This window comes from Hydra vulgaris, chromosome 12, assembly GCF_038396675.1.
Source record: "Hydra vulgaris chromosome 12, alternate assembly HydraT2T_AEP".
Classification (NCBI taxonomy): Eukaryota; Metazoa; Cnidaria; class Hydrozoa; order Anthoathecata; family Hydridae; genus Hydra; species Hydra vulgaris.
Window position 1 is genome coordinate 31,822,501 of NC_088931.1, and position 16,090 is coordinate 31,838,590.

Consider the following 16,090-nt stretch of genomic DNA (forward strand, 5'->3'; position numbering starts at 1 on the left):
ACGCTCGCAAAAACTTTGGGGATTGCATAAATAATAGCTTGCTAAAAAAACATTATTTTTAAATTGCAACAGATCCTTTTATTTTATCCAATACTTTTATGAAAAATCATTTTAGGTATTTAGCATCTCATATTGTTATACTTTGCATTTTTAACATAGTTACTACAATCACTCAAATATATGTTTTTATATCATTATTAACTATAATGCCTAACAAACAATAAACTTTAATTCTGTAACTTCTGAATTAAAGTACCATCCCCTGCTTCAGTACTCACTAGTGTTGCTAGGTAAATTGATTTTTGTAATAACTACTGTTGTCAATTTTCAGAGAAATGAGAATTACAAAAGACAAAGTTATGTGTGCACTATTTGGTACTATCGTAAAACTTACAGACAAATACCCTGCCAAACCATACCAATCTTTTAAAAAAGTATGTTCAACTTTGCCATAACATTAGGAATTTATAATTCATTAATAGACATATCCCAGTGGGCACGGTACGTTTTTAAAACATTTTTAGACGTTTTTATAAGGTTTAAATCTAATAAAAACATCCAAAAAACGTTTCAAAAACGTACTGTGCGCACTGGGATCTCACAAACTTTGCTATAAAATCATAGAAATGTTGAGAAGAGCTCTTTACTTTCAACATCACAAACTCAAGCAACTGAAAAACTGTTCCTCAACAAATACAACAAAATTCTTAAGATCTACAAAAAGAAAAGCAAAAAAAAACTTAACTACAAAAGCAGACTATTAGATTTTTAAGACAAACCTAAAATTCTGATTGATCTCAGTAAATGCATGTGCTCTGACATGTTGTTCAAGTACAAAGAATGCAGGTTCCTTAAAGACCAAACCAAGACAAGAGAAAACAAAGAAGGGTTATAACAGGAGTAAATTTCAGATCACTCAAAATCAAAGCCAAAGCTGCATCGCCAAGGTACAAAAATAATAATCACTCTACCATTGCTTGCTAAAGCTTGCAATTAAATCTGTATTAGCAGCATAAATTACTATATTAGCAACATCAGTTTTACATGATTTTATTTCACGGCTGTTTTTTGGTGGATGACGTAAGTTATTGAAATTTCAACCATTTATGTAAATGAAAATAAAAAAAATTCTTCATGTACCTTCAGCTATGTTACCAAATATGTTTTCAAAAATGTCATGTTTTACAACAAATCTTGTTACATTTGTGTTTTATTGCGATGACATAACCTTTATGCGTTATGCCCCAAACTATTTATTAAAGAACTTTCTCCAAACTATTTATTAAAGAACTGTTTTGGCGAGTTTATTTTTGAAGTATAAAGTAAACAAAATTACAGCGAATTTTTCTCAGATATGTTGTTAAATCCACTTTTATCTAGTGCATTTATTTGTTTATTAATATTATTTTATTCGTTTGTATTATATTTATTATTATGTCAATTTTATTTTAATAACTATGTATTTAACTGAGAAGGAAATTTTAAAACAACACATTGGATGGGAAAATGGTTGGTAAGATAAGTGTAACTTTCCTTTTGTTAAGCGAATTAAACAGAGCAGATAAGATCACTAACAATGTCATTTCCATTTTAATGACAGTCTTTAAAATAATAGGCTATTTATTTAGTTTTATGAGCTTTCTTTTGCCAATTGATTTTGATATACCTAGTAATGATGAGTTTGAGAAAATGTGCCTTAAGTTAACACACCAAAAAAAAAAAAAAAAAAATGTTGCTTTGATTTTAAGCTATAAGGCAAAATAGTCACGTTATTCTTAGGTGGAGATTTTCATTTCATTGATGATGCTCTGGGACACCAGAGTTCAGCTACTAGCTTTCCTAGTTCTATAGACTTTGTTGAATAGAGTTCTCTAAGAAACCATGCTTCTATGCCTCACATACCTTCAAATTGTAACATTAAGGAGAGCAATACAATCTCTGGAAAGTGCTTACAATGAGAACTTGTGTGAAGATAGACAAGGTGGAAACTTAAGAGCTCTAGGTAAGTTTCATAATTCAATTATTACTCCTGTGATTTTCCCATAATAACTTAAGATAATGTAGTGCTACTTGTTTTGTATATTATGTTAAGAGTTGTGTTAAAGCTGTATAAGTTATTGTTGAAGGAGTATAAGATTTTAGATTGTCAAGCTGATTCTTTTTTGTTGCATAATGAGAATGTGAGAATGAATGAGAATGAGGGTTGCTTAAAGTGTTGAATGTTCTAAAACAGCAGAAGCTTTGTGTTTATTATGAAATCAACCTGTTGGCAAAATTAGTGAGCTTCATCAATATATTAATTTATTTACTATTGAGTTTCATGCTTGCTTTCCTAAAGAAAGTATCACGCGAAAAATGCATGAGCTTATTTTTAATGTGCCACTATTTGCGAAATTCCATAAGACTATTGGGTTTCTAAGTGAAGAGGAGGGTGAGTGTTTGCATAATACCATAAATAAGGAATTAAGACAGTTGTATTCAGTAAGCAGAAGCTGCATCTTGTTCTAAAATGTTTTGAATTGCACAGCAAAGCTGATAGAAAGCTTCAAGCCTCTAAAGCGAGAAGTGTGTTCTGAGGGTGGCAAAAATTCATTTTATAGACAAGGTCTTTGCCTTGTTTGTGGTCATCAATTTTAGAAAATTAAAAACAAAAAAATAAAACTTACATTTAAGATAAATTATATAAGATCCTTAATTTATAAATAGATGATTTTGTTCTGTCCTAATATGTCTGTGTAATGTTTGTTTAAAATATTTATTATTTATTTTAATGTTTGTTGGGTATGATCTTGTATGTTTGTGTTTAATTTAAAAAATGCATTATCCTTCATTATGTAACTTTTTTTTTATATATTAGATGTTTATTTGATTATTATCATCAGAAGATAGTTTTACCTTGCAGTACCTCTGCTCTACATACCTCCTCCTCCAGTTAAAAAATGAAATATAAGTCTCATACAGCTCAAGTTGGTGTAAAAATTTTGTTTAATAAATAAAGAATTTGTAAATGTTATTGTCACGATTTTGAGTCGAGCAATTGTTCTAGTTTAAAATGAAGTATGAATCTAATATCAACTGGGTGTACTAAGATAGTTCACTACTTAAAGAACTTATCAATGGACCAACTGACTATAAAACATTTTTTTATGAGAATAAAAATGAATTATCAAAAAATTCAAGTTAGTTATTTGTATATTTAAACAAACACTTTGTTTTTTGTGAGAAGAAATTATAAAATAACAAGTGCTATAAAATAATTCTACTATCAAAAGCGAGGTTAATTCAAAAACTTTAACTCAATTTTAGTCATGAATTGTTTTATTAGACTTGGTGAGTTTTTATTTATTAACAACTTAACACCATATTAGAAATGTATGCAAAGAAAAAAATGAAATGCTTAAATTTTTTGAGCTTTAAATGTTTAGACTAAATATTCGAAAATTGAAATATGGTTTTATTTCGTAATGCAATTAATTTATCAGCTCAGTGAAATTATTTTTTAAATTAAGAAATTCTAGATTTAAAAACATACTCATTTAACAGCTAATCCCCCTTTTAACGATATTTTTCATAATTTTGCAAAACTTGCGGATTGCTTTCATACAAAGTCTGTTTTAGTTAACCTTTAACAATTAAATATAGTTTTTTTGTTTTTATAATAATCAAACATTGAGTGTATTTGATAATAACTATCAGAAATATATTTTTTTGATAATTTTTTTTTTTGATAAAAAGTAACATCAAATTACTAAAATTCAGCCAAGTTTGCGTTTTTTTTAAACTAAAAGAAGTTTTTTTACTGATTAAACATCATAAGATGAAACATTTTATTGGTGTTTTTATTCTTTTTACAAAACAAAATTTCCTCTAATAATTCAAAAGTTATAAATGTTTTAGTAAGACCCCATTAAGTCAATATTTTTGAAAAAAAACAATAAGCCGTAAAGCTTGGTTTAAAACAACCGTGATGGCTGATTGACTGATCTAATGTTATGAATTGAAGCAAGATCTGCTACAAACACAGCAAAACTTACAAAAAAATTCTAGTTGAATTATGGTCAGTTTGATCACACTAATATTCAGGGAGTATTCTATTATGATTCTAAAAATCAAACTTTGACGCAAGTTCTTGACATCAATAACGAAAACTCATCATCAAAATCACAAAAGAGCATATATGCATCGCTTTAAAGTCAGGATCTGCATACTTCAACCACACGACTTCAGCATTAGGCTTTAACACAGAAATATCCCAGTCATTAGTTTGAAAAGTTCTGAAAATAGACCCACAACTGGAAGAAATGATGCACCTGCACTATCTATTCCAGTTATTTTTATGACTACAAACAACCATTGCAGCTTATCAAAAAACTATATAATATGGAACCGAAAGACATGAGATCAGATCAGCTATACCTGGTTAAAATGTCTAATAGCATTAGCAAAGGTGAATATGGCACTGATCTGCAAATGCAAAACCCTAGTTGTCTAAATCTCTCATAGAAGCTAACTCAAAATGTGATTACTCTCACTTCACTTTGTAACTGTTTGTGACAGTTAAACAGAGAGATATGCTAAAATGCATAAACTGAGATGAGCTAAGCTGAGTTTGGTTAAAGTGATTTGATTAGATAAAATTAGTCTTAAGATGAATATTGAATATATTATTTAGATATCCATCTAACAATATTGTTCTAATGTTAAGTAATATAATAAAATTAAAAAAAAAGGGAAAAGATTAGCTTAACTTTTTATAAAACTTTCTAATTTTTACACAGTATTCTGTTATCAAATAGACATCTTTTGACATGCCTGGCTAATTAAAATGTAGAAAAATTATCTTGCCACCCTTTTTTATTACACCCTAGCATGTGTATGTGTGTTTGTGTGTGTGATACCTTGTCACCTCTCCTTATACAGCATTACATGTATACATGTAATGCTGTGTCAGTCTGTATAAATACTACTTCATATTTAGATCTGTATGTGTGACAAACATACATACCTAAATACAAAAAGGTTTGAATCTCTTCATATTCAAAAATACAAAGAGAACCTTACAATGAGATTTGAATCAAGTTTCTGCTTGTTCACTAAAGAGACCTTTCTATTTAATTTTTGTTGAAATCAGGAACAGAAAGACAAAATGCATTTGAGACATGCAAGAAAGAGCTTTAAAAAGATATCTTTTTAAAAACACTCTGACTTTTTATTTAACTCAAGATTATTGACTTATTACTATTGATCAAAATTATTGCCAAAACTACTATCTTTGGATTTGATAAACATAAAAAACAACCCAATAAAATACTAACATGATGTTAAAAAAGGAAAAATGTCTATGTTTAAATGGGTAAGTAAATAAGCATGTATAATTTGCTTCTTGTAATAGCAAAAATCTTTTTAAAAAAACTAAAAATTTAATGTTATATCATTCAATAACAATGTTTAAATTTTAGGCTTAATGTGCTCAATACAATATGAAAAACATAATGAAAAAACGGTTTTTTTTGTTTTGTTTTTGTTTTTTGTTTTAATTCGTATATAAGATAAAAAACCTGTTAGGCAAATTTATAGAAACTTTAACTGAAATTTGAAACCACCATTCAAATTAGAGCGTATGCTTCAGAACTGATCAAAATATCCACATCCTCCTGTTTACTCTACTTTTCAACATATTGCAATCCTTATTTGATAAATGGTAGTTTGACAACTTATTATCTACAATTGAATGTTTTCCTGTACCTGAATGTTTAATGTTCACCTGACTTTTTGTCGATACTTTTAAATCTAATTTCATACGATGCATAATATACAGCAATCTAACAGGTAATTTTAACATTAGTTTTAAGTTTTAATTTTAAGTTATTATAACTTTATATAATATAAATATTATATAAAGTTATCAAAATTTAAATCAATAATGCATTTAAATTACTTACTATTAATATAAAGAATTTTTTTTCATCTGAAAACTGGACAGGAAGAAAATCTAATAAAGCAGCCATGTAAAAAATACCAAAAACACCACTTAACAGAAGCCATTGTATAAGTTTAGTCATATTTAAACTGATAAAAATACGTTCCAAGCGGCATATAGTAGTTCTAAAAATTATCAAAATCTGATGCCTGTATTTTTATTGTTTAATAATTCTAGACAACCAATAATCGATAACTATTGATTAAAAACCATTATTTGAATATTTAAAAACAACTACAATTTTTGCAAAAATTTATAAGTATTTAATGGGAAAATAAGCCGGACTCCTGATTAAAGCGGCAGACCGATACCTTCGACGATCGATTCCAAGATTATAGAGTTTAAAAATAAAAAGAGAAGAGGAATTTAAAAAAAAACTACGAGGATTGCTAAAATTTTGGCTTGTTCCCCGAATTGTTTTGCAAAAATTGTTTGCTTTGCGAATTCTGAAATAGTTTTGCAAGATCCTAAAGTCTAGTGTTATTTATTCTACCTGCGTCGTTTAAATTAAGTAAATTATTAGTAACGGTTATAGAGAATATTATCTTTTAGACTAAGGTTGTTGCTAGGTAGATTAAGCTTTCTTTATGAAATATTGTTTTATGTTTGCATTAAAATAACAAAACAGGTTTTGTTTTCTCATTATTTTTATTGTTGATATTGTTAATAAAATTGAATGTCTCGTGCTTTATTTAACGTATGTTTTTATTAATTAATCAATGCCAAAGTTATAGATATAGTTCTTTAATTGTATCTATATTATAGATATAGTTAACATTAACTATATCTATATATGGATACAGTTAATTTAACCTATATCTAGATTATAGATTTAAACGAGGGAAAATCACTTTTGATCATTATTCCGAAGAACAAAAAGTAAGAAATTGCGCTTTATTGTTTTATAAATTCAAATCAGTACCTTAAACACTAATATATTCTGTTACCTGCCGAAGCCCCGATGACCTGAAACACATAACAGCTAGGGCCTTCTTTAGGGCTAGCGGCCCCCGGGGCAAACGTAGTTGCGGGGCCCCCTCTCTCCAGTAACAGTTTCATATATTTATACATACACAACCTACCAATCTACCATAAGGATAAATACATAAAAACTCAATTCAAGGATTGTAATAAGTTAAGGAAAAAAAAAATAGTTCAAACAATGTACTTCTAAATGAAAACATAAATACTGACAAATAGGTAAATTTATAACAGTATTCTTTGAGATTTTCGTAAAGAAAATTGTTCAATAATTTTTCCAAGGTTGAACTTTTTCGCCTCCGTTTTTAATGGAGGATATCGCAAGCGACGCTAATCTTTCTTGCGTCATCGGTGTGCGTATGTAGGTTTTAATCGACTTCAACTTATTGAAACTACGTTCACAACTGGTCACTGCCACTAAAATTGTCCGCAATATTCGTAGTGCTAACCATAAATTAGTAAAAATGTTTTTTCTATCGGTGTTTTTGCTTATATTGAGTGCTTCTAATGGTGATAGTGTCTTATTGGTCGTCTTTTGCTTCTGCTCACACTGTTCATCAAAAACAGTAGTTATCAAGCTGACGTGTGTACTTTTCAGAGTCAAGTGTTATTGTAACATTTTAGAATCCTTTTTAAGTTTTTCCATTGGTGCTAGGGTCATCCACGCCACGTGATCCAGAGGTCCCCACTCGACCATCAGATTTTGATAAAAATTTGTCAGTATGTAGTTAAACATGTTTCATTAACGTTACCAAAGTTTCAAGTTAAAATGTTTATTAAAATTGTTATTTTGGATTTTGTGGTTCTTTTTGTAAGGCTTACCCAAATTTCAATATCAGTCAGTAGCTAAAAATCGTATTTTTGGGGTCTTATATTTTTGCAATGAAAGGATGATATATCTTAAAAACGTGGATTCTTAGAAAACAAGTGCAGATTGCAAATTGTTTAATACAACTGTCGTATCATGCCTTGAATTTAGTCTATGGCTCAACAAATAGCGTTACAAATTCAACACCATAAAGTTTTGTAGTGTCATATCACCAGAACAAAAGGTTTTTCAATATTGTTATTTTTTCTGAAGGTTCAACGTATTAATATAATGATATGGATAAAAAATCAGCTTTTTTAAAAATACCCATGTTGAGTTATTCTGAAACTAATATGGCAACAAAAGTGAAATTCTTTTAAATAACATGTATTTGAACCCCTAAAACTTAATGTGAGCAAATTTTTTTTTTTACTGCATCATTCGAAAGAGCTCATTTTATACTTCTAGAAACAAAAAAAAAATAAAAGTCATGTTTTTGGGATTATTTATAAGAACAAAAAAAATTAGGTCAATATACAGCTTTTTTATGTCGTAAGATTTTGTACTAAACATTCGGAATTATCATACTGCATTAAAAACAAAGCTTGGTCTACTAAAAATCAAAATACTTTGATATTCAAAAAAATATACTTTTAATATATGCTTGAGTTATTTCAGAAAAATAAACAAATCAGCAAAATGTAAAGCACAATATTCAAAAGTGGCACATAACTGCAAATAAGAAAGTTTTTTTGACAAAATTCAATTTTAGGTTTTTTTTTGTAATTTTATTTTATAATCATTCTATTTCTAAGGAGCAGTCTATTAATTACGTCAACAATTTTCTAGCAATTTTTACCTTGTCCCTCCCCTTGTCAACAATTTATCAAACTTTCAGTTGTAGCTTATAAACATTTATGTAGCTTATAAACATTTTTTAAATATGTATAACCATTTAAAATTACAAAAGCTCGCTCTGAACAAAAAAGTGATTAGAAGTAAAAGTGATTGCTACATGCAACATTCTTGGTTTAAACTTCTTCCCGTCATAATAGAAGGTAAAAAAATTAAGTCCACAAAACCTATCGAAGAACTGAATATATATAAACTTAATTAATCATCTGTAAATTATGAAATATATATATTGTTTTTGCACGGACAACTGTAGCATTAGGGTAACTTCGGATAACGGATTACATTTGTAAATGCTACCCAGGTAGTGAGCAACGGGCGGACGCCCGTGTACCCGTCAACAGCCTTAGTCCAAGATAATGTTAAATATTTATCATATTTTTATGTACAGTGCAGAGTCACAATCGACCAATGTGGAAGAGCCAAAGTTTAGAATTTATAAAAATTTTCCAGTTTTTAAAGAGCTACTAACATCTTGCTTTCGATATTGTAAAAGTATTTGGGTATGGAGCTCAAGAGCCTTACATCAAATTTGGCTTGCAAGCAGCAGGTTGCCGACTCCTGGTATAAACATTTAAATAATATAATGCAGACTATGTACTTATATAAGTCCAACAAACATAAACTTTGAAAAAAGTAAATTGTGTTACGAGAAAACATCTCGTGTTTGCTTATTTAGTTCTGTATGTGCGCTGTATTTTTATAACAAAACACTGTTTAAAAAAAGTAGAAATTAAATTACTGAAGGCTGTTTAATTGTGTATCACAAGCCTTCAAACGCTCCCTAATTTTCCTTTTTTTAAGCAACTAAATTTATTGAAAAAAGTAACGTTGCTGACGTCAATTTTTCTTGACCTTCATCTCCTCGCTTTCCCTTGTCAAAAATTGTCAAAAATTTATTTATTTTAAAATCTGACCAGTCAATGCAATTCTCACACTTCACACTGGCACTGCTTAGTGGTAGGACATTATTATCTTTGCGATAAACCACTAACAGCAGCTGTTTTTTCAGCAACTGTTATTTGCACTTTCCAAATTTTTCCTTTTACATAACTAGAATAATCTCTATTACTAACACGTTTTATTGTTAGAATTAAAATTCCATTCTCTGAAAGGTTAATGTTAATAGTGCCACTTGAACATAATATATCATATGTGTCATCAATATCGTCAATTTTTTTACTTTAATTTGTGGTTGAATAGCCGGTGGTTTGGACACAATTTCTGACCTGGACAAATGACTTTATTTATTAACTTTGAAATACAATCTGCAGTCTCTAAGTCAATACATCTCAAGCTTTTAACTCAGCAACAATTGGTTTTATCAAAAAGATTTGAACAATATCGCTGAAAATGCGTGTATTTAACCAACAGCAGTGATATGTGGTGGAAACAAACTAAAGTAGTATTTTTAATTACATTATATGTTCGCCTGACAATCAAACTCAGTTCTTCAATAAACGGTTCTGAGCAAAATTTAATAAAACCTTTTTTTCATGAATAGGTGCTTAAATGACAAAAACTTCGGTCAAATTTTCCAATATAACAAGTACCTAAGTTTTGTTCAACAGACATGTCAGGATGTAGATAAATAGCACTTGTTTTATTTTCAATTCTAACTTTCGTCTTCTGATAATTCTAATCGATGTTAGTGATAAACTTATGTAAATTAAACTTTTGTATTTACTAGAGAGATTTGTCCGTAGAATAAAAATATAACTACTTTACAAAAATTGGCTTTACAGAGCTAAAGTTAATTTATGGACCCTAATTTCGCTTTTAAAATATCAAAGACTTTGTAGACCTAGCTTAGATCATAAAAATTAGATGGTTTTAGTTCATAGGAAAAATCTCTCCAAAATAGTTTTTAAAAGTGTGAAATAACCTCTTTCCAATGATGCAATTAAAAAACAAACAAAATTTGCCCAAATTAAGTTTTAGGGGTTCATGTACATGTCATTTTAGGGTGAATTAAAAAGCTGATTTTTTATCCATATCATTATATTTGTACGTTGTACTTTTAGAAAAAATAGCAATACCGAAAAACTATTTGTTCTGGAGATATGACCCTACATAAAAGCAAATTTATGTTGTTGAATTTGTGAAGCTATTTGTTGAACCATAGACTAAATTCTAGACATGATATAAAAGTTGTATTAAATAATTTGCAATCTGCACCTTCGCCCTACTAAGAATCCACGTTTTTAAGATATATTACCCTTTCATTGCGAAAATATAAGATCCCGAAAATACGATTTTTAGCGACTAACTGATATTGAAATTTGGGTAAGTCTTACAAAAAGTACCACAAAATCCGAAATAATAAACATTTTGACTTTGGTAACTTTCATGAAACATGCTTAACTATATACTTACAGATTTTTGTCAAAATCTAAGATGGTCTAGTGTGGTTGATTTCGGAAATTGTACCATTTTGGCGTAGAATGACACGGTAGTTTTTTCAGGTCAAATAGGAATCCCAACTTCGACTCTTATTCGGAGAACTTGTCTATCCTGTCTTTTAAAGATGATTCAATAGTGTCAATTAGAAGCAAGAAAATATCTTTTTGAAAGATATTTTCTTGCTTTTCTCTGCCACTTTTCCTTAAAAAATGATTCAATGTCAACTTCCTCAGCTATTTTCCTTTCTTTAAAAATTGAGTAAATTTATCTTTTTTTTTTTTGAAAAGTCTTAACCAACTTAATACAACTTTTTAACTGCTCAGAAGCCTAACAAATGTTTGACAACTTTTCCAGAACAATTTTTCCTCACTAAGTTTGTTTCAAATAAAAGACCATGCCAGACTATTAGGCTTAAATTTAAAAACCTTTCATATGGATCTCACTGCAACTTTGCCTCTAATGAAATTGATGAATCATCAGATTGTTCACTAAGCTGATCCAGAACTTCAACAACCCCGTTGTATTAAATTAAATTGCTGATACGGAATTAATCCTAGCTTCCCACCTGGTTTCGCTGACTTGCTTTAGGGTTAGTGAGGAGGTTAATGACTTCATTTTGAATGTTAACACTTAGCATTTGTAAACGTCTTTCTCCAATCATTAAAGCCAATGACTGAAAATGTTAAGCGCCTAAGATTTTAAATGGTAAAGATATTTTTGAAGTTATGAACCTGCAACTAAGTACAACTTGATCTAACGGTCTCCCAACAATTTTTGTCATTGGCTTTGATGGATATTTTAGGTTGTGTACGTATAAAAAGTTCTTGAGACCCGAAAAAAAGTTTAGTTTTTACTCCATTTAAAAAACGTCGTTTTTAAAAAGTTTTTTTTATATATTTTTCAGATTTGAGTAGGATGCTACTGCACTACCAAGCCAAAAGCAGAGCGATCAAGAATCTCTACAGAGGAGACTGTATACTGGTATAATGACAAAAAGGAGTTAGCTCAATGGATGTACTGCATAACGATGTGAGGAGACATAAAAAATTAGAACAAAAAGTTGATATGTCAACTTTACCCCGGCGCCCTCCAGTCCGTGGCGTCTGGGGCAGCTTGCCCTGGTTGCCTCTCTCCCTTAAAGACGACTCTGATAACAGTCTATTGCTCCAACTTAAGCTAAGAAACTTTTGCTTTTATAAAATAATGAAGGTCTGTAACTTATAGGCACTTAGAGTATAAAAACAGAAAATGTGTAGAACATTTTAAAAGAAACAAAATTCTTTGTAGCCCTACAATCCTTTTGTCAATAAATATTTCATAAATACACTGGCCTGGCTAAACAGCTGAAATGGTGTCAATGTTGACTTATGTACTTTGCTGTTGTACATGTTCAACATTATCATTTTTTAAGTCATATTTTTTTTGTCGTTAAAACGGTTAGGTCAGTCATCAACAGAAAAAGTTCATATTAGTGGTAATGATAGTTTAGTCAAAAATTGCAACAAAATTTTATTTGTAAAATACGTTAGTACGGAGAGTATGCAGTTTAATATTACTTTATGACTTGTGCAGAGGCGTGCGGTCGCACACCGTTTTATTTGCCGACGTGAGGCCATATCTTGAATTTGTTGTTAAAGTAAAGAAACCGAATTTAAAAAAAATACATCAATTAACTCAAAAACGTGCAGAGATTTGTAAATGAGTTAATACCTGAAATCGGACATTTGTCGTGCAAAGAAAGTTAAATCAAATTGAATTCAAGAAAAAAAAAAATTAAACTACGAAAGATTTATGACTTAATTCAGTTATATAAATTTTTTACGATTTGAGTTGCTTTGAAGATGGTAACTTTTCCCAAAATTCAAATAACTTGTACATATTAGGCCAGATTTCAATGCCACGATCTGCAACAGATTTGCTTTTAACTAACCTTGTTGCACAAAAAAAAAAGAGGGTTATTTTTTGCATCCGTGACAGTTTCATAATCTTGACGCTTAGCCGGGCTGTAATGAAGAATTTGCCAACACCCTTCCAGATTTTCTTTAATATTCCATGTGATTTAATAGCTGCTTTAAAGGCACCGTGAATTACATCCAAGGAGAAACTTCCAATATTTATAAGCTATGACATCTCGTTGTTCTTTCTGTGTTTATTTAAATCATCGAGAAATTTCCAATTTGTAGAGGGAAATCCATGGAAACTTGAAACATTTTACTTGAATCAAATCTTGATAAGTTTATGTTAAAATGATTAAGAAGATCAGAAGCTGTATAATGACCAAGAAAAGCTGATGTCCAATATCGTACATTGGCATTGATATCCCAATATCGAACGAATAGGTCCATCTGACATGTTTGGGTTATGTTGTTCAAACTCTTGTCAAAAGATACGATGTAACAATCTGATTTTGTGATTTCTTCTTATAAGAGTGTCTTGAAGTATGGCGCTTGTCCATGGTTAACAATGTATAAATTCGTGGTGAAATCTTCTGCTACCTTGCTGTTAGGAAACATATTTTTAAAAGTGTTGCTCAAATTTGCACATGAATTATTAGAGTAGCAGCTCATTGTAGATTTCAGTGCCCATATGATCTCAGCGTTAGTTGAATGATTTAATTGAGGAATCAATAGTTGTTTGTTTTTTGGTGGAAAATGTTGTACTTTTTTCATCACATCTAAGTGACTCAGCTTGCAACTCTTTTCCATTAACAAAGAAATAGCCAACAGGCTTTGCAGCAGATTGATGCTTTTTACCTAAAATAAGATAATTAAAAGATTAAACATTTTGGTTTCAAAATTTTAATGTTAATTTTTTTGTCACAGCCAGTTAAACTTGCAAAACTTGAATTAGTAATTAGCAAACAATAACAGCAACCACAAGGTTGATTACAATCTATTAAAAACTGAGATTGTAAAATAAAATCAAGAACTAATCAAATATTATTTCTTTTAAATTTTCACTCTCACATTAAAAAAGTTTATACAAATACCTGCAGCATGACTTTTAACCGCCTGAATACCCATATTAGACAATTCGAACGATTTTTTACATCCGTTACAATGAGCTTTAGTTTTTGCGTGAGCGTCAGAAACTAACCAATCTTTATAAATATGGTGTTGTAACCAATCTTTTTGAAAATAGATCATTTTTGAAGTCATATTTTATATTACTATATTTAATTAAATATTTATCTAAAGATATATCATAAAAGCTATAAAACCACTGTAGTAAGCAACTTTCAATAAAAATAAAAACTAAAAATTTGTATTTTGCAAAGTAAATTCAAGGTATATATAAAACTAAAAAACATTCCCTGATTTTAAAGATTTTTAGAAAAAAGTTCCCTGAATTTTCCAGGTATTCTCTGATTTTTCCGAATTTAAAAACTTTTCCCAGGTTTTCCAGGTTTTCCCTGAGTGCCAAGAACCCTGAGTTTTTTTTAATTTTTTTTTTAGGTGACCAAAGAAGTCCTTAACGCGGATAACCGATGTCGCAAAACTTGCCCAGACATGAGGTTTGCACCACGGATCCTTTGTTTCTGAAGCAAGTGCGCTATCACTACGCCATTGCTGCTACATTTAAAACAAACTTTATTATGTTGTACTGTATGCATTTACTTCATGTTAACTTTGTACATCTGGATATTTTTTGAAATTTTATTGTCCAAAATAGAATGAAGAACTTTGTAATTTGTAAAAGCGGGCGTTTATAGCATCATTTTTTTTATAGAACAAACCATAAGATATAATACTGAGAAGATGCTTTAAGGGGGAAGTACCCCTTGAATTAAGTAAAAATTGAAAAAATTTTTTTTGTTTGTTTCGGAAACAAAAATTAATGAAGAACACAATGAAATTAAGAGATATTGTAAACAATGTCAGGAAAGTGGAATAATTTCAATTTTTTGAACCATACTCATCAAGTTTAACCATAGCAACGCACATAGCAACGATAAAGCTTCTGCTTATCTGCTTATTTCAGAGGCTCACATAAAGTTATTAATCTGCTCATAATAAAGAGTTTTTTCTACTTTGTTTTTACTTTAATTATCTACTTTGCTTAAATTAAGTTTGACTCGATTGCCTCTAATTATTTCAGTTTTTAAACATTCTTAAAATTCTATTATTTACTTTGTTATGAGTTGTTAAGTGTAATAAGAACATATTTTATCAAATTTTAATAAAAATTAGTCTTAATTATGGGAAGAAAAGATAGAGTCAAGCAAAGAACTAGAGTTACTGGAAAGAAAAGAGTTTTTTGTGGTAACCAACACACTTTATCATCACCAACATCAATGACAAACTCAAAAAAATATTCAGAGGTTGATACTAGTTCTTCAAGATCAGCCAACAAGATTGAATATATTAAAAATGATGTTCCAAATAAAAATGATGAAAAAATAAATGGTTATAGAGTAATTGATGTTGAAATTTTAAACACTATATTTGAATCTTTATGTTGTCCACAGTGTATTAACGACAATAGCTTGGTATTGAAAGAAAACTTTGTGAAAAAAAAAGGATATGCTTCGAATTTAATATGTTGCTGCAGTGTTTGTGGATATAGAAAAGATTTCTATACATCTAAAGTTTGTAACCGCACTCATGATATTAATCTACGTATTGTATATAGCATGAGATCAATTGGGTATTGTATATAGCATCAGATCAATTGGGTATTCAGGACTTGAAAAGTTTTCTGCATTAATGAACCTCCCAAGTCCGATGAGTAAAAAAAATTACAATGGTTCTGTAAAAGTTATTACTGACGCTGTTACTACAGTTGCTAAAGAAACAATGCTTCAGGCTGCAAAAGAAATTAAAGGTAATAGCAACAACATTGTTGATACTGGAGTATCAACTGATGGAACTTGGCAACGTAGAGGATACAGTTCACTGAACGGAGTTGTGACAACATTGTCGATGGATAATGGAAAAGTGTTAGATGTTGAGCCAATGAGTAGACTTTGTAAGCAATGTCAACTACGCAAAGATATAAAGTCTAAG

At 29.7% G+C, this 16,090-nt stretch overlaps 1 protein-coding gene across 1 annotated transcript in view; it reads right to left on the bottom strand.

Moving 5' to 3' along the window:
• LOC101236120 (dolichol-phosphate mannosyltransferase subunit 3) overlaps positions 1-6,410 on the bottom strand; it is an 18,608-nt gene extending 12,198 nt beyond the window's left edge. Inside the window, exon 1 of the mRNA XM_065811144.1 lies at positions 5,943-6,410. Coding sequence (XP_065667216.1) covers positions 5,943-6,062 — 120 coding nt within the window. The 5' untranslated portion in view covers positions 6,063-6,410. The remainder of the gene's footprint in view (positions 1-5,942) is intronic.
• Positions 6,411-16,090: the final 9,680 nt, after the last annotated feature.